General features: G+C 42.4%; 1 protein-coding gene across 3 annotated transcripts in view; it reads left to right on the forward strand.

The window, feature by feature from the left end:
* The window catches only part of LOC105565526, a 33,693-nt gene that overhangs the window by 3,380 nt on the left and 7,623 nt on the right, over positions 1-22,690 (forward strand). The window contains exons 1-4 of one of the 3 annotated variants that reach the window (XM_012018795.1): positions 16,404-17,156; positions 19,593-20,197; positions 21,422-21,811; positions 22,199-22,500. In XM_012018795.1, coding sequence (XP_011874185.1) covers positions 20,116-20,197; positions 21,422-21,811; positions 22,199-22,500 — 774 coding nt within the window. In that variant the 5' untranslated portion in view covers positions 16,404-17,156; positions 19,593-20,115. Of the gene's footprint in view, positions 1-16,403; positions 17,157-19,592; positions 20,198-21,421; positions 21,812-22,198; positions 22,501-22,690 lie in introns of those variants that run through there. The other 2 variants (XM_012018797.1, XM_012018796.1) reach the window with 2 other exon arrangements.

The following is a 22,690-nucleotide window of genomic DNA, read 5'->3' on the forward strand; positions in this document are numbered from 1 at the left end:
CATCGTGGACACAGGCCTTAAGATCCGGTTCTAGCAGCGTCAGTTAGTAAACTAGTCTAGATTGCTTATATCATTGTTTACATCGCGGTAGATAGGATGGTCCGGATGGAAAGAGAATAAACGATGAGATCAATCAAGCCGAAAGTTAATCAACGTTGACGGAATTAGTTTTCAACCGTAACAATGGAGGTATCTCTACCCAATTTCGCGCGAGAAGCCAAAGGCTTTTTCGCAGAAGTCCTCGGGCCGTTGATCTTTATCGACAGCTGAACTTTCTGTTCCGAAAACGTGGAGGGACGACTCCGAATTCGCGCGACCGTGTTTCATCGCAACAACGGAGTCGTCTCTCCCGATGTTGCGCGCGAATTCGACGGGAGTCTCTCGTCGTAATCGCAAGTTGGCCAATTCGACCGTCCCGCTTTGTCCCCGGGACTTTTATTTGTTAATCGCCAGCGATCTGTCGATCTCGCGCTAAGAGCCGGAGCTCCTCGAGCGAGGGAAGAGCTCGGGGTATTCGTGTCGTTTACTGGCGAAAAATAAAATTCTCCTTTTCTTTACGTTCCTTCCACGTTCGTTCCACGTTCGTTCGTCGTGAAGCTACCCGAACCTTTTAGGTGAAATTCGATACATTCGCCATTACCCGTTTCACCCTTCGGGCGAGTTCACCGAGCTCGCGATCTCGCGACGCTGAGAGTCCCGGAAATTCGCCGTTCGCCAATGTAACCCTCCACACTATTTGCAATTGTATAATGTTAGTTGTATATAATAATATAATAATTCCTCTTGTTCACTCAGATTCCATGGCGAGATCGATTTAGGTTAGTCGCCATAATGGAAATTATATCCATTATAATAATTCCATTTTCTAGTCGATTAGCTTAATCACCGTAATGGACCTTTTATTACGCGTATATAAGAATACACGCGTAAATACATCTTATCGTTAAAACAACGCCGTAGACACGCAGACTTGGTCGAAACGTTGCCTCGCTGGCGAACCGAGTTTGCGCCCCAATTTCGTAAGGGCCTGAGCAGAATGGTCTTATACTCTTAAGACAGCCTTAAGACAATGTTTTATGTTTTAAGCCTTTGTCTTGGGTAACGCACAATAAAGCCAATCCCGCAATGCCAGGCAACAAGCAATAGGAATAGAATTTTTGACGCGTTGGATTCGTCGGAAATTTTCTCCCAACCAATCCAAGGCGTTAGAAATTCTATTCCCTGTTTCTGTTGCCTGGCACTGTGCCTTATGTCTTAAAAGTACAAGATCTGGAGGTGCGTACAGACTGAGCGAACGAACGGCCGAACTGCCATTTCTATTTACATAAAGCCCGTGCTACACTACAGCCTTGGTTGGTCAATCAGAAATCGTCAATTGCAAGTGTAATTGGAACGTGGCCAGTCACAATCGCAGATTCCACTGCAGCCAAATCCGCAACCCTGCAGTGTAATACGGGTTTAATATTTAGATTTACGTTAGATTTGATGGCGAGCACCAAGTATGTGCAAACGCTTCCGAAAGCGAAAGTTCGGTACAAGAAACAAAAAACTCTAGAACGAGTGCGAATGTTTCAACACTCGTGTCCGCTGCTCGTCGCAGTCTGCACAGCGATGGACGGAATGGTTGCAACTTTTTTTTTAATGAGTTTAGGACGTGCATTTAGATTCAGGGTTTCAAGATCTTCAAGGAATATTTTACTCGATGGTTCCGAAACCATTTTGACCGTTTCCAGTCTATTTCTCGAGTACAATTTTCCTCGTGTTTGGAACATAAATCTGAATCTAAATGCGCGTTCCTTAAGTCAATTAAAAAGAAGGTGTTGCAACCAGTCTGTCTATCACTGTACGCACTCTAAGGGTGGCGTCACATGGAGCGTAACCTGCGTATCGCCAAATTCTGTGATTGGCGATACGCAGGTTACGCTTACGCAAGTTGCGCCCCATGTCACGCCACCCTAAGACTGGTATTACATTTGTTGTACGACAAATGCAATATTAGCCTGTTCTACAATACGTCGTATGTCGGATGTTGGAACGTAGCGATGGTTCAATGAGAAAATTTCTTTTCCAATTTCCTTGCCACGCTCCAACATACGACGTATTGTATAACAAGTCTAACGCTGGTTCTACGATAGACGCAGCAAGTAGCAAGACATCGACCAAGATCTAGAAGTGTCAGGGAAAAGTCCGGAAATTTTACGATTTATCTGAATTTTTTACATCGTTTCACATCTATTCCGAATAATTTGAAGTTTTTAGAAAATGAAATTTTCTTTGGCTCTCAGTACACTAATTTTCTGTTTTGCTGAACATCAATTTATTCATAAGCGTGGTCGGTGATTTATATTTTCATCGTCGTGTTATTTCATTTAAATGTGTTCAACTTGGACAAAACTATAAAAAAAGATGAATTACTAAACAGTACTATCTAAGTAAGTTACTGTCTAGTAAGTTGCAAACAAAATGCAGTTAAGCAGAACGAAAACGTCATATATGATTACGTACGGTATCACAAATGGTTCGAATGATTTTCAATATGTTCGTTTCTATTACACAATGTATTATACATAGATGGTATATAATTGCTTTAATTTAAATTTTTACCTTTTTAAATTCAGGACTTTTGTTTCCCGAGAAAAATATTTCAAGGACTTCGTCGTTTACTTGATTTACCATACGGATGTGCGCAAATTATGCATCCTGAACAAAAGTTGCACTAAACGGTCAGGGAAAAATTGATTCCGGCTCCTGGAAAGCCTGAAAAAGCCAGGGAATTTTCTTCATTGAGTTTGCTGGACACCCTGTACATTTGTCGTACGACAAATTTTTCAAGCGTGTTGACTACTGAATGGATAATTTTCGCAGCCAATCAACGCGCTTACAGAATTTGTCATACGACAAATGTATCATCAGCCTAAAGCCTAATCTACACTGCGCTCTTTGCGTCTAGAAACATTCTATCTCGTGGCCGATAAATACGTTTAAAAAATTTGCGCCAATCGATAAATTGTGATTATACATTGCAGAGCCGTACGTTGAGCGGCAAGAGCGTTTTCAACTGCTTATATAAAATAGAATGTTTCTAGACGCAAAGAGCACGTTGTATAATAGATCAGACTTGCGGCAAACGGCGAACCGCGAGTAGCGAACGAATCGCGCACGCTCTGGCGCAAGCTTCGCAGAGAGAGAAGCATATTGCTCCGACTCGCGCCGCCGATGCATCGATCCGCGGCCACCCTCTACCTGACTCTTTCCTCCTCCGTCGTCGTACCTACTTACCCGCTTAGGTGTACCGCGCGCGAAAGATCGGCTCTACGCCGCGCCGCGCCGCGCGACCTTCCTTCCCTCTTGCCTGGACGTTTCTTTCCTCGGGAACGAGAGCTAAGGCTGTGCCCGGTGTTTACTCGCCGGTGCTTATCCTTGGCTGCTCGCCGCCGAGACGCGCTTCGATTTTCCGTTCTATTAATCGCGCGGACTATTTGAGAGGAGAGGGAAAAAAAAAGGAGAAAAATTATCTCGTACGTATCTTTGATTCCGCGACAACGAATAGCAGTCCCGCTATAGTTTGCCCTCGCACAATTTCGATTCTATTTATAAGCGTATACATAATCGAGCGGATACGTAATCGAGACACGTAATGTATTCGGGAGAAAAAGAGCGCGCGCTGGAGATAAAGAAGATTAAGAATTCCCGTTCAATGGCAAGAGCTCCGCGACACCCTCTGTAAATTTGTTATTCATTTTCGCGCGAGGTGAACGTATATTTACGTTTTCTTTCTTCTTTTTTTTGCCCGCCCCCTCTCCTCGATTTTTCTTAGACGTATATACGCGCGAACACGTGAACAGATTCAAAGAGGTTGTGCGTGATCTGCACGTAAATATAAACAGTCCTGTAATGGTATTACAGCGCGCTCTCTCGGCTCGCTCGGATTTGCCTTGTCGCTAGACGAGCATGTAGACACTCTCCCGATGACTGATCGTACGTCAGCCTCGCGAAGATTACGCGACGAAGGAGACTCGCGCAATTTTGATAGCGAGATATTTACGACGTTAACAGCACGCCCGCGCAGATAATGCGTGTCAAAGATACACCCTGACTGCAGTGGATTTTCGTACGCCGTGTGTTTCCGTATGTTATCAGGTTATCAGGCTGAGAAATGAGAAACGCTCCAACTTTTTCTGAACGGGAACTCGCGCGCGTCTCGCCAAGAGACATTGCCGGGCGACGAGACGCGGGTTATTTTTCAGCTATTTTCTAGACCTGTCTACATCCTCGCGCTACACCTTGCGCCTCTCGCGACGCGAAACTTTTTATTCCCGAGACACTCGGGTCGTCCTCTCGCTCTCCCGCGGTTGTAACTTATTGTTACACGCGAATTCCTTTTAGCTTGCACTTGCAAAAGTGCGTGTGTAGAACAATTATTTTGGAGTGCGCGCGAAAGCGCGAGGGATCGAGCACTCCGCGAGCGGTATGTCGCGATAAATGAATACTTGCGGGAAGACAAATGACCCGCCGCGAGATACGTAATGAAGTGTGCCGACATGAGCACTCTTCATGGGAGTATATTCGCAAAAAAAAAGACACATGTCGAAACTAATGCTCACAGACGAGCACATGCAGCCGCATATCCTATTTTTGAAGAGCATTACATAATGTTGACATAATATCACGACGAGAAACGTGCAGACGCTCCGTCGCGCGTACCTCGCGCTGCGAATAATCGGAATGTCCGCTGGTAAATTTAAATAAAGTCATTATTGCGTTGTGCAACAATATTAATATTGGAAAATGTCGAACGAGAGAGAGAGAGAGAGAGAGAGAGAGAGAGAGAGAGAGAGAGAGAGAGAGAGAGAGAGAGAGGGAGGGAGGGAGGGAGGGAGGCAAATATTTCTCGGGGAAATAGAGAATGTTTGTTCCACCCAAATGGACAGGAGAAAATTTCTATTGTCGCGCGAAATTTCTTTCGACGGAGGAAGAGAGAACAGAAGGAGGCCGGGGAGCGCGGAATTAATTTGTGGCAAAAACGATTTGGCAGGTTCCTGCGACTTGCCCGACAATGCCGTCCTGTGGCCGGCTTCCGGCTGGAACGGAAAGGGATGTAGTGACTTCCGATTGAATCGCCTTCAAAGATTGAAGTAACACAAACACGCGTGCTCCTCGCTGTTTCTTCCTCGTCGCGCTGTCTCCGCTTTTTCTCCGGGGAAACTTTCTCGGCGCACGGAGTGTAAATCGCTCCGTCTCTCTCTTCCGCGTATACCTTTGTAGCGAATGACCCCATCGGTGTACGTTTTCATCTATGTCCACCCGACCCGGTGGCTCGTGCTACCAGTGTAAACTCGGTTACCGAAGAGCGTTTTCTATCTCGTGTGTTCTCGCAACGATAGCTCGCATCGGATTTTCGTGGCCTCCTTTATCTCTGACAGGAGTTAACCGGACAATAATACTTGAAATAGTTATAATGTTTGTCGTGATAAAAGTTTCTCTCACTAGGGAAAGCATATAAACGAACCTTTACTAACAGAAATCGGTAATTATCTTCCTTTCATTGTACTTCGAAAATGTATTGTTAAGCTCAGCCTGTCTTTCGTCAGCATTTACAAAGTGTTTTATTGAAATCGAATGTATCGAGTTTCAGTCGAGAGATTATTTTCATTTCTAAAATATGAAAGAATTACGTATTCATAAATTGCCTCACTTGCAAAACTTACCTTTATCGAAATCCTACATTTCCTACTGTTTCTTGGCATCAATTTTGCAGTTTAAACAAATTGAAGACTCCATCTTTGAGTCTGTTATTTCGTATCATCCATTATTACGCACGTCACTCATTGCTGGTATCATTCATCATTACACCCGTCAAAAGTAAACCACCTGTGCGTTACTGTTCTAATCGCAATGACGCGGATTACATGATTCTTCGTGAACCCGCTAAAGTCAAGTTACGATGTATTTGATTGTAGAAAATAATCGAGCGTCATCACGAAGTATAAAACTATCGTATAAATATAAACAACTTTATGCGGATAAAAGTTCAACTATAATATCTGGCTATTATTTTTTAAATTATATTACGCATACACCTAAGCGACTGATAAAAATTGCGAATCTCGTCCGTTTACTCTTCTCTTGAAATTTACAATTACCTTGGAATGTATTTTTATCCAATTGCGAGAACCAATACCACGATAACGTCGAGCGTTCGCTCATCGGACGAAATCAGTTGGACCGTCAAGTATATTATACTTGCGATTAACGCTTCGCGATATATTATTATTATATAAGAAAGTTTTCCCGCGCGCTTTTCATGGTCAACGCGATTCGTGGCAAGTGCAAACACATTCGAGCGCACTAGGTCAGTGCGATAATGAATTGTACCGTCTCGATGTGGGGGCAATTGCCAAATGTAATAGTGCTGTGTTTCATAACGCCGTAGTAGGAGGAGACAAATATATACATATATATATGCGTTTTGTAGTAATTATAGCGAATGGTTGAAAGCAGTGTTGTGTAAGTCGCGGGATCCATCGATCGTTTTAACCTTTTACGTCTTTCCGATAAGTCATGCCGCAATTACCGCGACGGAAACATTAAATTTAAGCATTGTCAGTTACGAAAAAACACTTTTAGTGTGACCACAATCCCCCCCGCAAGAGATAAGATCTAGTTATTGCAGTGTCTCGATGCTGCGAGTGTGTGCGCGGCGTCAGGAATCGTTTTGCATAATTGTTGCGTATTTGTGCGTTCGTATCGCGTTAAACAATTCGCAGCAAATTAACGTTTTTAACTTTTGTTCTAAGTAAATCACATCTGTTGAAAAATGGAAAACGTACGGAAATGTGCACGGAAGATAAAAAAAACCCCACAAACGGGTAAACTAAAGCAACATTTGTTGCCGACTTTTCCGTTTGATTGTGTAACTTAAAAATATAGAATTTAATATATATTTTTCTCAATATCTAGTAGTGGCTTCTGATTTCTCGTATCGATGTGCCGTAAATTGAAAACGAGTTTTATCAGCACGATAATTCTATTCGAGCAGCCACTGTGATTAGATTAAAATATATTCGATATCGAGGCTAAATCGCGGCGATAATTGCTAGTGTTGCAAATATATTTTGTTGTATTTCACAGTATGTATATTGTGTTTGAAAAGAAGCACGTAACGGCCGTCGCACGGATATTTAATTACAAATAGTATGTCCCAACTAAACTAACGCCGATAAAATATATATGCAACTTACCTTCAGTAATACTCTTCTCTCGAATAAATATCAAAGAACCATCGCAACTAAAGAGAAAGCACTTCCAAGAAGTCAACTCGAGAACTTAGCGAAAGTTATATTGTCACTACACAGATGTGTAAGATCTGGAGGATTGCCAGTTTATCGCATGAATATTTACTGCGGCGTAATGAGTTAAGGCTCAACTGCTACAATGCAATCTTTCAATCGACCGGTAGAACATGGCTCTCAATGAAATTATTTCATTGCGTGCAATTCTCAGTTAAAATTAAGCCGGCATTTCTGTATTCCCGAAGCATTGTTTCCATTTTATTCTACGCTATCGCGAAAAGTTCTCCGTTTGCGAATCGTGGGAATTAGTTTGCTCTGTCAAGGATGGCGCGGTTAAAAGTCCGGAGGAATATCCGTACGGAAATTAATCATCGTCGTCGGTGTATAGTTCGCACGCGCGATGACGGGGGCGGCTGGCTTCCCGATGATCTTGGATTGCATGTCATGGCTAATTAAATTAATTAAACCGACGCACGTCCACGGTGTATTTCCACGGTGTCGCGTCCGATCGCGAAGAACGAGAAGCGACATAGCGTATAATTTTCGGCAATCCATCACTTCCGAAACCTGTCGCTTTCGAGACAGTGGTTTTCATCATCCCATCCCGGAGCCGTGAATACGTCGCGCGTCATTAACCGCGAGGTGTCAAATGAGAATTTCTGTGCCGAGCCACGTATAACACGATGTACTTTATGTAACAGTCTTCCCTCGGTTTTTATAACGGCATCCTATTTCTGCAATAGGCTTTTCCATAACTGTACACGTCTGCTTCTAACATATTTATATGTTACACTTAAATTCGCCGCGCTTTATTTTTGCCCGTTTACCACCGGGTTTTCGCACGGCTACGCATAAATCCCGAATAATATCCAGCGAAATCTAAACCTGTCGCGCTCTCGGCGCGGCGTGACTAATTAAACGCGGCTCGTTAAAAACAATGGCGACTCGGAATATCCGCGCGCGGCTCGTAAAAGTTCCCGCGTTGTAAAGATGAGATAAATGTCTTCGCGTTGCGAGTTCCCGGGGTCGAGAGAAGTAAACTCCCGTTCAACTCGATACCGGAGCAAATCAATAGTTAGGCGTCGCGTCTCTCGATCGCCGTACTGCGTATAGGAAATGGAATGCCTCGCCGAGTTAACGTCGGTGAATGAAATACAAAACAAATCTCGGACACGACAATCGTCTCCCGTCCCCCGGGAAATCTCGTAATGCTTATTTTCCGTACGGAATTTCTAATTTCGAGCAGGGGTTTATAACAAATTTACTTTCGCAGGCTCGATATTTTTTTATTCAAGCCTGCCTCACGGAATGCTCTTCAAAAGTATCGATTAGCAAAGTTGAATTTCCAATTAGTAGACGTATAATATTTGAATTTAATGTATTAATGTTCTATTTTTTTTTTAGTGTTGTGTTGTATTCCACTGTATTGTTTACGAAAGTAGTCATCAAATTAGCAAAAACTTCACTGTACGAGTAACATCGAGAAAGATATAAAGTTCTCCAATATTATCAGCAATTAACTTTTTATTCCAACGCGTCAAGTGTATCGATACTTCTTGTTCAACATGAAACTCTTCGGCGTGTGCTTATCGATTGTTAATTAATAAAAATAGAAAAATAAAACACTGATACGCGGGTATTACATTTATGCATACTGCAATTATAAACATCGGAATGTCGTGAGCGTTTTCGGTTTCAACAGTTCCACGAGAGTGTCGACTTTTCGAAAAGTTGGAAGGTTTCGAACTTCGAGAGAGACTTTTCTTTATGCACGTAATATCCGGGTGAAATCTCTCCCTCTCCCCTCCCTTTCTCTTTCTCTTCTTTACGGGAGAATCGATTGCGCTGCATCTTAAATTTCTTATGCCGGCGGACATCGCGGCAGCGCAAGCTGCTATAGTACCATGAGTGATCGACTCTTACTACTGCGAGTGTACACGCCGCATTTCTCCGGACGCCGGACGCCGGAGTCCGCCGGGAAAGCGGCATTATCTCCATCTCCTGGTGCTCGCACAGCGGAAATATACCCGCGGGTCTCTCGGTGCGCGAATAATCGCGACAATTCTGCATTTACGGTCAATCTGCGAGCAAACGAGAAAAAAATGAATTATCGATCTATCTTTGCGACATTCGTCGCCATTTGAGGTCAGTCGATTGCGATTTAATAAAGTAATAACTCGAGGCATCGGTGCAAAAATGAAGACGATTAAATTGTGGCGAATTAAAATATCCAACATAGCGCGAGAAATAAATCGAGAATACTTCTTGATTAGCAATGGAATATTAATCTCTCAGACTTGCAATGAAGATATACGTGTATAAAAGATAATGAATTTACATTGCAGATTCTTTATCCAATAAGCGACGAGATTTTATCGATTTAATATCTCTTGCGATTATTTTAGTCTTGACATTACAGATATGATCTCTTTTATTATTAAATACACGATGTTCTATATTGTAATCTTATAAATTCGATGACTGCTATTTATTAATTTTAATACTATTTGTGCATATCTATATATTGGCGTCTACTTTACTTCTTATATTAGATATACAAACTACAGAAATAAAGTATATATAATACGCGATTTATTCTGTAAAAATAAAAAGAATTCTTGTCCTCTTTATCGTGCCATTCTTATTTTTGTTAATGGAATTATGTGCGGAAATAGAATCGTCCATGGATGTTAATGTCAGTCAAATATTAATTCATCAATCAGTTTCTTTTTTTGTCAGACTCGTATAAGAAACGGATGATTTAATATATTAATTGGCGTAAGAAGCGTCTTGAATAATCTCTCTTTCTCGGTGCGATACACTATCTGAAAAGATCTCGCAACGAGTATAATTATACCGCATCTTCTCTTCCGTTATCGAGCAAACTTCGTGCTTAAGTAATTAGAATACTGGTCTAAACGAAATTGCCTCCCGGGATCGATAGTAATCCCGGTGCACGGCGTGAACTTTCGGCACGGCCGAAGTTCACGTAGCAGGCGCAGCGAGAAGCTAAGTATAACATTGACAAAACAGAAAGAACGAAGTAGAATATGCATGCATGCACGCCTGCACTTGTGTATTCGTGGACAGAAGCGCGGTTGTGTTACGTAAGCTCTTACAGCACATTTTCCGCCGAACGTCGAACCTGAGGCGAGTAGACTATTTTAGAAAAGGCCTGAGAGACGAATTATGAGATGTTACGAGAGTACGGAAATCCGAGGATAATTCGAATAGATGTTAATCTTTTGTAGACCGGAAAGCTGAGATAACGAGGGAGATTGACGCAAAATTATATCAATAGAGATATCGATTTATTTTAGAAAATGGAATCTTGCTGTCCTTTCTCAATCGAGTCATTTCTCCTTATATAATTGGAAACCTGAAATCTTTTTGTAATCTCTTAAAGTAAGATAATGTAATGCAAACAGTACAATACGTCGGCGTGCCAGCGCCATGAGGAGGAACACGGGAAAGACTTCGTGTAGACTTAAGTATTCCTTCAGCTCGATTAAGAAACTATTTTTTTATTCGTTATTAGTAAAAAAACCACGTAAGAAAAAACAAATGTGCTTCATAATAATTGCTTGGGTGTACCATTAGTTGACGCTAACTTATAAGACGTTAACATTAGTATAAAATTAATGGAAATCGATGAAAGAACCGAAATGAAACCAATGTGGCAATAATTAGTGTTAGCAGAGGTCGTAGAAATGGAAGCAATTATCTTTTGCTGATGAGAAGGACGCGATATCGGTCGATCTGTCGCGTTTAATCCGAATTATCAAACTCCGAAAAACCGTTCGTCCAATTACGTCGCCCCAGTTAAATTACTACAACTACGTTGACTTGAGATGTTAATTCAAGGAAGATAAGAGGATACTTTACCCTTACGTAATTAAACTTAATCAGAGAGCTTCACTCTGAAATAAGAAGTAATGAAATTGAAAACACATCGTTACGTAAAGCTTCCGTGCTACTTCGTGGAGTACACAGAATCCGCAATAATAAACGCACGAAATGTACGAAGGTACGAAAAATAGAATCTCTCTCTCTCTTTCTCTCGCTCGCTCGCTCGCTTCTCGCTTCTTTTCCGCGTGCACATATCTTATTGAGCACGGGCGAGGTTTCCACACGTTGCACGTGCTCAAGATCGTAGACCTTCCTGACGTTCGACGAATTACATAACAGCCTCGGCGCGGTTACCGATAATACATAAAGTGCAGCTCTACGTGCAACGTATGTGCATGCGCGCGCACTGCTCGTGCGTACGTACGTTACGCATGTGTGCGCGCGTGTAACGCGCGCTGCGATTACGTGTACGCACACACCGAGAAGTGCGTGGAACGGAGAGCTGCGAAGTTCGGGTTATGAATAGCACGTGAGTGACCACGAGGTTCCCGTCACATGCTCGCGGACAAGTTTCCCGAGCCGTTGTCACGAGCGGCGACGTCGGCGGCTCGTCCGCATGATTTTGAGTCGGCAACAGCATTTTCGGCACGTTCTTGCACAACCGGCCGAATCTTTCGAGCACCCCGAGTACCGCGTGTGATTCTGTCGGGAGGATGGCGCACGGCTCGCGTCGTCAACTCCCCGCGCCCGCCGTTCTCCATTAAGAATTCGCGATTCTACGCCGAACGACGTTTCCTTCCCTTCTTTTCTTGCTGATAAATTCTTTCTAATTTTTTTTTATGCTTGTCAAAATTATCTCCGAGAACGCGAATTATTTTTATAGAAACACTGAAACGTGCAGTAAGACGTGACCGGAAATATATACAGATCATCTCGGAGATTATTCGTAGAGGAAAGTTCCCTGTTACGAGATAAGTTCCTAATATGAGATAGCGGCGTTGCTGCTAAATTAATCATCGGTTGGTTCCATCGTGAATTTATTGCCCTTGGAGTAAAATCTGTTTAGTGGAAAATTCCTTGTTAGAAAAGATTTGTGATTGAATTTCGATGTTGGAAACCTGCTGTCTCATATTAGGAGCCTATCTTATAACAGGGGACCTTCCTCTATAACTGATCAATAACAAAAATTATAATTCTTGGAAGCCTCGTTCGTCTTTTAAACAGTCAACTCCAAATCGGTCATAAAATCTCGTAGAAAATTTACAGCGAGTCAGTTTTGCGACATGCTATAGTGACAAGAGCATTCGTTGCTCGTTAAATAGCTTAAATAGAAGATGCGGCGTCTGGAAATGTTAATAATAAGACCTTTCCCAGAACAATCTTAGAATCCGCCATAAAATTTGCAGTAAGCCGTCTTGCGACGCTCCATCTCGACACCCGCGACAGCCAAGAGTGCTCATTGCCGAACTGCGCGAAATTGCTGAAGATACAGCGTCTAGGACTGTTAATAATAGACTTGCACTAAGAGAATAGCGCGTGTCACGTTTGCGCGCGGTGTTCCGCAGAACGCATTTGGACCTTACGCGCTATTTTTACCTATCGATACCGTCCGCCTCATTTACGGTCTCCGTTCGTCACACCGTCCCCTGTTTTGCTCCAGAATAGTTATTTTACGATCTTTTAAGCGTCAAACTCGCGGCGATATCGATAATTTTCACGCTCCTCGCACTGGCAAGCGTTTGTTCCATCTTTTCCCGTGGATGCCCGGTCTTGCGCCTTGAAAGGTCAAAGAACTTTGGGGACCATTTGCCAATTCTAGTATTGCTGATACATCTATAGTTTCCGATGTGCATAATGCTTCTAACATTTTAGAAGCGAAATGGAGAAATGCATCAGCCGACAGGGAAATTTTCTGTTACACAATTTGAAGGAACGCATTCTTGTAGGCGAAGAAACATATTTGAGAGCAAATATCAGAACCTTAATAGCCGCGTGGACCAAATTAGTACACGAATGTCAGATACTTGTGCAATTGTTTTGCGATAACCTTCTCGTCCATCCATTCGATCTGACTCGGGCGGTTGAAATTTTCAACGAGCGATATTTTTATCCGCCCGGGAAAATTTTCTACAATTGGTCACGTCAAGATGTTTCCGGTAACATGTTGGATCGATATCTATTGCGGGAAACCTGTACGGATTAATTAATTGGTAGCGCACATTTCTCGCGACACTATACAATTGGCAAATGGGGGGATCCGCCGTATGATTCATATGATTCATTGAGCATATTTGACACACACATGCACACAGCCTTCCAGTGTTACACTCCAGCCGTGCATTCTCGCGGTATTTTTTTAGCCACACCATTTCGGCGTTGCCCGCCCGTTTTCGAGCGCGAGCTAAAGTTGGCGTGCGTAATTCATTTCGATAAGGTGTTTGCGTCCCAAGAGTTACATAACACTTTCATTGTCACGCACTGATCGATATTACAGTATAGAGTGTATTGATAGAACGGTATTGAAGTAGCGAGACATATTCGTCGGCTATCGCGTACCATGTCATAACAGTTTGTGAACTTGACACTTAATCTGGTACTCGCTTATCAGAGATATACGTGCTCCCTGTAACGTATCATAATGTACACAGGCTTGAAGAAAGGTATTCTTTGACCGATCCTCATGGGCTGAGCAGTTTGAAAGTAGTTTCGATCGAACGTATTTTGAAAACATGTACTTAAAAAGAATATTTACACCGAGATAGAAATAAAATAGAAATAAGTATATTACTCCAGGTTAGTTATTTGTCCCTTCATAATTTTAGACTTCGTGCTCCGAGAAATCCAATTAATCTAAGTAGATTTTAAGCGCTCGTGTTAAAATCTTGTTTTTTATCGTGCCTTTACTGCTTTTAATGCAACATACTAAGTTATTCACGTAATGCAGCTTACGTAAGCCTGACAGAAGGACAAGTGTAGTTTCTGAGCTGATTTCTCAGTGTTAATATTTTCGTCAAGCAGAGACGTTCGAGGAAGTCGTATTATAACCACTTTTTAGCTTTACGACGGTCATAAAACACTATGTTTGCCAAGTAATTTCTTATGTCATGTCACATCATTTGATGTCGAAGATTATTTTAAGATCAAGCGTTATCGATCTCAAAGTTCAACTAATCGCCTGAGTTTTTTTTTAGTATCAGATATCGATAGTATCGGATATTGAACTCACTGAGACGACAAATTGTAAGACACTTTACATAAACTTACCGTGCTAAATAGTTAACACGCTTTTTTTAACGTGAAATCTAATATTGGACGGTACATAAATTATTCGTTCCAATTTGAAAAACACGATAATACGAAAACTTGATTAGCATATCTTTTCTACCGAAACGTTTCTCGCAAATTGCCCTTACTGGTCTCTCTATTTTATTACAAATTAGCATTTATTTGGTAGCGTTTGGTCTATTTTGGACAGCTGACAATTAAAATGTTAACTAACATAAAGGAATCCAGATTAATATATTTATACTAGATATCTAAGTGACGGGACCGTTTTCTCATATTGATTTCCTTAAGAGAGGGTAATGGCCCTTTGCGCCAGAAACGTATCGTATTTCTCAAACTAATCATGTGTCTCGTAAGAAAGTGTAGAAAAACCATACCAAGAATCTGAAACTTTCAATGTGTTTAGTAGGCATTACCAAAGATTGTCACAACATATTTTTTGTGCCTTACCACATGTTCAGGGATTAAAGATCAGGTTACAAGGCTTTACGAAAAAATATCCTAGGACTGTCTCGAAACTATGCTTATTGAGTGCCGGTATATCATTACTTTATGTTGTCTTTTTATTGTATATAGCTCTGTATATTAATTTTATTTTACGTACATATATATTCAGTAATAGTTTTAGTAACTGCGGCTTATCAGCGACTCAACTTTTTATGTTTCCAGCAACTTGGCGATTCAATATTTTTCACGAAAATCGCATTTTAACCGTGCTGGATAAATATTTAGACAGTAATTAGCGACACTTATCTAATATTTTATATTAGGAGAAAACTGTATAATTATATACGTAATGATGTGATGATTCGTTCTTAATAGTAAGTCTCAAAGTCCAAAGCTAAAGTCCCATGTCGGTTCGAGGAACTCTGCTCGCGCTTTCACACCTCGTGATACGATAACTAGTTAAATCATCAGGTCATGCGTATGTTATTCCCGTTGCGTTCGAAGGTGTAGCCTCTTTTCAGTAAGGGATCCAGTCGGAAAGTGGATCGGTAAGAGATCAAATTGCGCGGAGGGAGGAAAAGAGAGAGAGCGTTGGCCCTATGTTTTTGACAATGTGCCTAGGCCGTTCTATAACAGTCCGACGTTCTAAATCATTATGCTTCGACTATTCGTGAGGCATCGTCTTAGACGTCAACCTGCCACGAGGACGAGGAGCAAAGTGCGCTCGCCGTTTCGTCATCCACGAAGCCTCGACCTGTCTATCGAAACGATAGACGCGCAGATCTCATTTAAATCGTTAATTAAATTATTTTCTCTTGTTGCCGATTTTTTTCGTACTTATGAGAATCAGCCCGATAAAGTAGACTTATAGAACGTGTCGCCAATAAATCGCTGGAAGAAAATTAATTATCTCTTCAGGAGATCCATCAACCTCTCTTTTTTTGCATCCGTAATATCGCAAAAAGATGATGAATGTATAATATAAAAATATTTTTACCACGCAATTGAAATTTTCGATATTCTTTTTCAATTAGGACGGCATCGGTTGATGAATAAATCGATTATGGCCAATTTGCGCAGTTGTATAGAAAGATCGTTCGGCCAGTCCGAAAATGCGCGAACACCCTTGGACTTTCCTCTCACCCGTAGTTTGTCGTGTTTTACCGAGTATCTTTGCGGAAAAACGACCATAAAGTGTTCGGTTTCTTTCACCTATTTTGTTTCATAACAGCGGGATAAAATGTATGTGCATTTTTATGGAAATCTTCCTGGCAATTCTTACTGGACTACTACCATCTTCTATAACTTGTGCACTACAGCGAGGAAGGCGGTAAAAGGGCCGAAGAGATCGAAACCGCTTTTAAAATAGCCGAGGAACAGGAAAGAACGGAATCGCGAGCCTGCCCTCGCGAGTGCCCCGTGTGCGACGGGGCCAGCACACATGATGGCGCAAAATCGTTCGCGTTGCACAGTCGCAGACGACCGCGGAAAATCGAAGCGACGAGCATCGTGGCGCGGTGCATGCCGACGGCCGCGCCAGTGCAGTGCCGCCGGGACGACCTTAGAGGATTCCGCGGCTCCTCGTCCTGACGGAAATAGTGCGCGGCCGGTATGCATTATACGTGCGTGGACGACGAGGGGAATCCCGATTTCGATTGCCATTCGGCGACGACGCCGCGAGAGGAAACTCGACGTCCTCGAAGCCGGCGCTGAGCTGCCGTGCGTCCGCGAGGACTCCGTTTCCGGCCTCGACCGGGTCTCGCGTTGACTGAAATTACGTGAAACGTGGTCCTCGGAAGCACGGCGGGCGTGGCGACCTTGTCTGTTTTCTTGCCTTTGTCTTTGATACAAAAAAAATTGTCCTTAATGAAAAACTGCAAATGAGAATATCGTTTCGAAGATTTATCTCCAAGTGGAGGGTCATTCGCGGAGAGTCTTTACGATTCTGAGATCGTAAAGCGACGTTTTTCCCGGGGAAAAGAATCGTTTCTGGTGCTCACTACCTTGCGGTCTTCATGAGATTACGTAATTTTCTCGGCCCGGCTGTCTGTAAAACCTTCCTTTCTTCGAATGCATATTAAAATGACGAATGAAAATATTCTTTCACGCGATAAGAAAGAAATAACGTAAAAAACGTCAGCACTTATATAAAGTATTTTATCTCTACTAAATAAGTGTTTTGAGTTCGTAGGTAAACCAGAAAGAAAATTCCTAATTAATATGGAAAATGGTTGATTGATAAAACATTGAACTGCCCGTAGTTTTCATCAATGAAGAAACAAAGTAAGCGACTTCTGACAATTTCAGTTTTAAGAGAACAATTTCTCAGTCAATTTCAAGGCTTTGTTAATTTTTAATTTGAAACTCGATTACTCGAAAATAGACGATATCAAAATTAGGCAAGTTAGTTAAGCGGCGATACGAAATTTTGTTGCTAAAGAAAGGTCGATTCCGCGAACCGCATTTATTTATAGCTCTATGGATTATTGCGGAATATAATTTCATTAAGAATCCATCGTGTAAGAATATCTTTTGTACGAAAATATTTCCTCTCGTCACATAATATATTTATTCACTATCGCTGGTATTTTTCTTCTGCGTTTTCCTTCAGACCGCAGACCGCTGTAAAACTGTATTTCCTCGACAATTCCTTTCCTCGCAAATTTTTCGTAACGCACGATGCGCGATTATAAAGCGGCGTATCTTTTTAACGAACATTATAAGTGCGAGCCACACTATACGACATGTAAGGCACATTCGCGCAGCAAAACAGATTTCAAGGAAAAATTATTTTCGACGCCAAGGACGATTTTTCGTAATGTACGATCTGGTACGGCGCGAATGCACAATGTTGAGGGTCGGGTATGTTTGCGGGACGCAAATGCAACGAGCGCGTTTCTACTTACAATTAGTGTCCCGAAGCGCCGGGGTTTACGGTAGATATTTTGGGTATCAATCTCGAATCCGGGGTAACGAACGACGGTTACTCGGATACTCGAGTACGGAGGATATTGTACTCGACGTGCACGGCGGGCACTAGTCCACCTGCACGATCAATGAAACATACCATCCAGATATTAATACGCCCGCGCGATATCTAGACGTTTTAACGTACGGTTCGCTTGAAACGTAAGCCAGGACGGAATCTGGAACGAGAATGCGATATGTCGTATGTTATGTACACATGTGTATGTTGGGGACGACACTCGGCATTGCGTTTCAAAAATAATTCGTGTCGCAGAGAGCAGATAAATCCTTTTTTTTTTTTATTCTTCAATTTTTCCCTTTAATCACGTTCAAGTTAAAAATTGTCATTTTTCAGATAATAGTATCTCGAATAAAATTGTATTTCCGCACTCGAAGGATTTGAAAGAAGTAACGTATTAATAGGAAAAGATAGCGTGCAGTGATGAAAAGAGAGATGAGATTAGAGATGAAGATAAGAATCTTTGAAATCTAATGATGATGATAATTGGGCAAACCGGAATGAATCGTAAAATATTTTCGGCTGCAAATATGCCTGCCCTCCTGAGACACTAATGTCCTTTCAATATCGCGCGCATCACCGGCAAAAATTAGCACTTTTTAGTGATCGTACTATAATTGTTCTCAGTGAGCGCTCGCGCTCCTACTCGAATCCGAAAAATTCGTCGCTTTTTTAATCTTAGAGCTTCGTCTTATGTATATTTCTACCGATGCGGATCAATTCTGATCTCGGCTCAACTTTCTATCTTTCTCCAGTTTTAAGAACTCCGGTTTCACCAATGTCGCTTAACTTTAACAATAAGCTTAGCTTAATTCGTTCTTTGTCTCTCTCCAACTGTTACTCTGGAAAGAGACAGACATGAATTAAACTAAGATTAAAGTTAAGCGACGTTTGATAAAACCGGGCCTTAGAGAAAACTGAACCGTGATTAAATTTGATCTGTATTGGCAGAAATGGACAATAGAAAATCAACTGGCAGATATGTAGCGAGCGTTGTTATTCGCCTTCTAACTTTCATAATGTAGTAAATGTCAAGGCGAGAATACATTTGATACTTTGTGTTTGTCGACAACGATTCGAGTGCAGTTTACGAGCCGTATACTCCACAATAAAATCACACGATCTATTAAACCGCCATTGAATAAAGTATACTTTTTATTTTACCTCAGTCTTTTCTGTCATCTTAAAGCTGCGATATATATGATAAAAATAAAGCCGAGACACTTGCACAGTTTCTTATTAATTAAAAGAAAACCATCAATGTGGCTTTTCAGCGCGTTTCTTCATTTAGAAGAAGCGCTCTCTGTTTTAAAAGATTCACGCCAGTAATTTCAATTAAACCGGAGCTTAATAGAGAAGCGGCAAACCGTCTGCCCGGACCTCGTAAAATTTTCATCACTCTACTGAAATAGGAAGTAACAGCTCGCCTATCATTTTGTTTGCAGAATTATTGACATTGCCGTTACATTATTCAAATGTTTCTCACATTCATTTTCATGAATTCGTCATTTAATCTTAGGAATTTAACGAGGGGCAAACCGCTGAGAGCATTGTGGCGTACAGACTTGCGGCATTACTGGGCATTAATAGGCATTTTTTAGGCATTAGGCTTTGCTGGAGCATCATAAAGATAAAATAAGATAATAATATAAAGTAATGCCCACTTGGCGTTTAGTAGGCATCGGTGTACGTGATTTTGGTCAGCGGTTAACCCCTCGGAATTTAATCTGCAGTACTCGATTCAGTAATGAACCGATCAATCGAGGATGAAGGAGTCGGGCGTCTCTCGAGACGATTCTTCTTCACTCGCACGAAGACATCAGTCGCCGACAGCTCGGCAGCCTCCTTGGTAGCCCGTTTTCTATTCTAATTCCGATGCTATTCTGGTACCGGTGGAGGCAGCCAATGGGCAACGCGTCCTCCCGGCTACCATACGCGCAAATACATCCCTCGCGGACTCTTCGCGCCTCGTCTCGTCCGGCGTGTGCGCCATCACCCCCTTCCCCGTACCGATCGCAGTCGTTCTCGGGGTATCGTGTGCGATGCATTGATCCTGTACTCGCATGTCACTCGTTACCGCCACCCCCTCGTCCTTCATCAGTGGCCGCGGTGAACGTCTCTGAACCGATCTCACGTTCCGCGTCGAGCGGTGGACGACCGGATCGAGACGATCGGGCTCCACGAGCGGCGGTTCTGCTCGCCGATCAGTCGGGACAATCCTGAAGGGAAGATAACGTCAGGCGGAGGAAGGGCGCGATGCAGTGGCGTCGACAGAAGAAGGTCACCCACGTGATCGGCTCCTCGAATCATGTGCTACTCTTAGCGAGGTACCAAGATGGTACGGAAACACCACCTTCTCAACATAGCGGCACGTGGATAGCTGGCGGCTTGTTGTTTAACATGAATCGACACATGTAGAGAGTCAATGTATAAAGAACGTTGAGATTTAAGCGGAGGGAATGTAGCGAAAGGTGAAAGAAACCGGTGCAAAGTTCCTCTTGTCGCAGTTTGTACGAATTGAATCATTTATACGCTTCTCGCTCGGCGGTTGAATAATTTAAATACACTTTTTGAGACGGAGTCTCGAAGCGTGAGCAAAATGCTAATTCGCTGTTTCGAAACTGCAAATTTTCTAGTATTAATCCGTCTGATTCTGTTAGTAGAGAAAAGTTCCCTATTATGAGATAGGATCCTATTATGGGATAGCGGAGTTTCTGTTAAATTAAAAGGCCACCGTCGGGGGATTCCACCATGAATTTATTGCCCTTGGAGCGAATTCTGTTTAGTGAAAAATTCATTGTTAGATTGTGTAATCGTCGCGAAGAAAGATTTGTGATTGAATTTTGGTGTTGAAAACCTGCTGTCTCATAATAGAGCGCTTTCCTCTACCGTTTACATCAAGATGTCGTTATTTGTGTATGTGAAATTCTGACTGAGACAAACGTAAAATATTAATTCGCGTACACGTTTTGCATGAATTAGCTCGGTTTTTTTTCTGGACGAAGCTCCCTTGCAGTTGTGTGCACAACGATCAATTCCATAAACACTTCCTGCGTGACACGATCAATTTTATGCGCATTACATTTGGAGGGACATAGCTCCTGCGTTAAACACAACGTACGAAGTGGTCGTTTCGGATGTCACGGAAATGTCTAACATTATCTCTCGTTATTAAATGCGATTGACAGTCCGGCAATTACGTGTCCATTAATCGCTCACTTTTTATCAATTTAATTTACATACGTGTACGGACGGAGCATCCAGTTTCCTCAAAGTCGAATCCACTTGATATTTGCAGCGTTAAATATTTCGATATGTAAAAATCTGATTGTACAATATGTACACAACTTAACGTGATATTAGTTCTTAAAAAATGTGTAAATTAGAACGTTATTAGATATCCTCAAAATGCCTTTCGGGTATCTTAAGATTCGAATTATTAGAAACCCCGGATATTTCGCATATTGTTTAAATCGCGAGATTTTTAACTCGAGTTTAATTGAAGACAGCAGCACGCGGCTCGTGACTCTCGGCACTAATCACGTTGTTCTTGCTTCGACAGCTCCACCCGGTGAGGAGGACGAGGAGGAGGGTTTGCGAAAGGACTATGTGAAGAGCCAGGAGAAGGAGACGAACGCGCACACACACTTCGAGCGGAATGGCCAGCAGAGCGGCTACAAGCCACGTCGGGCTGGTACCAGCACCAGCGGCGGAAGTACCAGCGGCTACGCCAGCAGCGGCTCAAGATCGCACAGGGACGAGAGCGCGGGCTCGCCGTCGCAGCCCAAGATCATCTTCAACGAAGAGGAGTACACGAGGATCACGACGCCGCGGCAGGATGTCCTCTTCAAGAAGGGCTACCTGTCGCGCAAGAAGCCCTGGACTGGAAACGCGAGCACTAGCGCTACGCCGTCGACCACGGAGAGTCAGTCGGCGTCACATTCCACCGCAGGTGATGATTGTAGAATAAACGTATTGCTAAACGATATAATGCGCCAACAGTGCGTGTGTTAAAACGTCAGCAAACTATCTCGTTTTTTTTGTCACCAGCGGGTCAAGTTAAAATATTTCAATTTTATAAGGTATTACCGTATTTATATTGTATACAGTATTGTTATTACTGTCTGCTGTACGTTTAATTCTGATACCGTCAATTGGTTATTGTTGAAACGTGAATTCTAACGTGTACTCGCATCTATATGTCTATTGGAGAAAAGAGAGCCTGCACCTTTCGTCTTTTCTACAGACACTATTTTGGAGAAAGTTTTTATCATCCTGTCGCTAATGTGTTTAGTCTGTCGATCGTCGAGTATACGTTTAAACGATAATATCTTTGCAGACGGCAGCGAAACTACAGAGGACCAGCAACTATTGGATAGGGACAGTGGAACAGGAGAATATCCGCCCATGGTAGAGCCAGGAGCGCAACTAGGATACGGAACGTTTTACGATCATGCGAGCGGTTACTATTACGAATATCCTGTGATGTTGGTCGGACCTGCACCAGTACCTGCTCAAGTTGGACCAAGCGTTCTAGCGACTGTACCGTGCGGCCCGGTCCCTTTAAGACCGATCGAGTGGATTAATCCTGCCTTCGTGCCTAAACTTGCCAATCAACCGTATTGCTTGATGGACTATCAGGTAACAGTCCGGAATCTCACTTGTATATTTCCATCAAATGTTTCGATTGAAGTAAACTCACATAAATTTCAACAAAGTCAAAATATGTTTAACTGAGTAATAGAATATTTATTCTGGGGAGAATCGACTTAAACCAAATTTGAGATAGTTTATTGTTACTGTAAATTAATATTAAGATTTTGAGATACGG

The sequence above is a fragment of the Vollenhovia emeryi genome, unplaced genomic scaffold, assembly GCF_000949405.1.
Source record: "Vollenhovia emeryi isolate VEMERY1.0 unplaced genomic scaffold, V.emery_V1.0 DF939151.1, whole genome shotgun sequence".
In the NCBI taxonomy this organism is placed as follows: Eukaryota; Metazoa; Arthropoda; class Insecta; order Hymenoptera; family Formicidae; genus Vollenhovia; species Vollenhovia emeryi.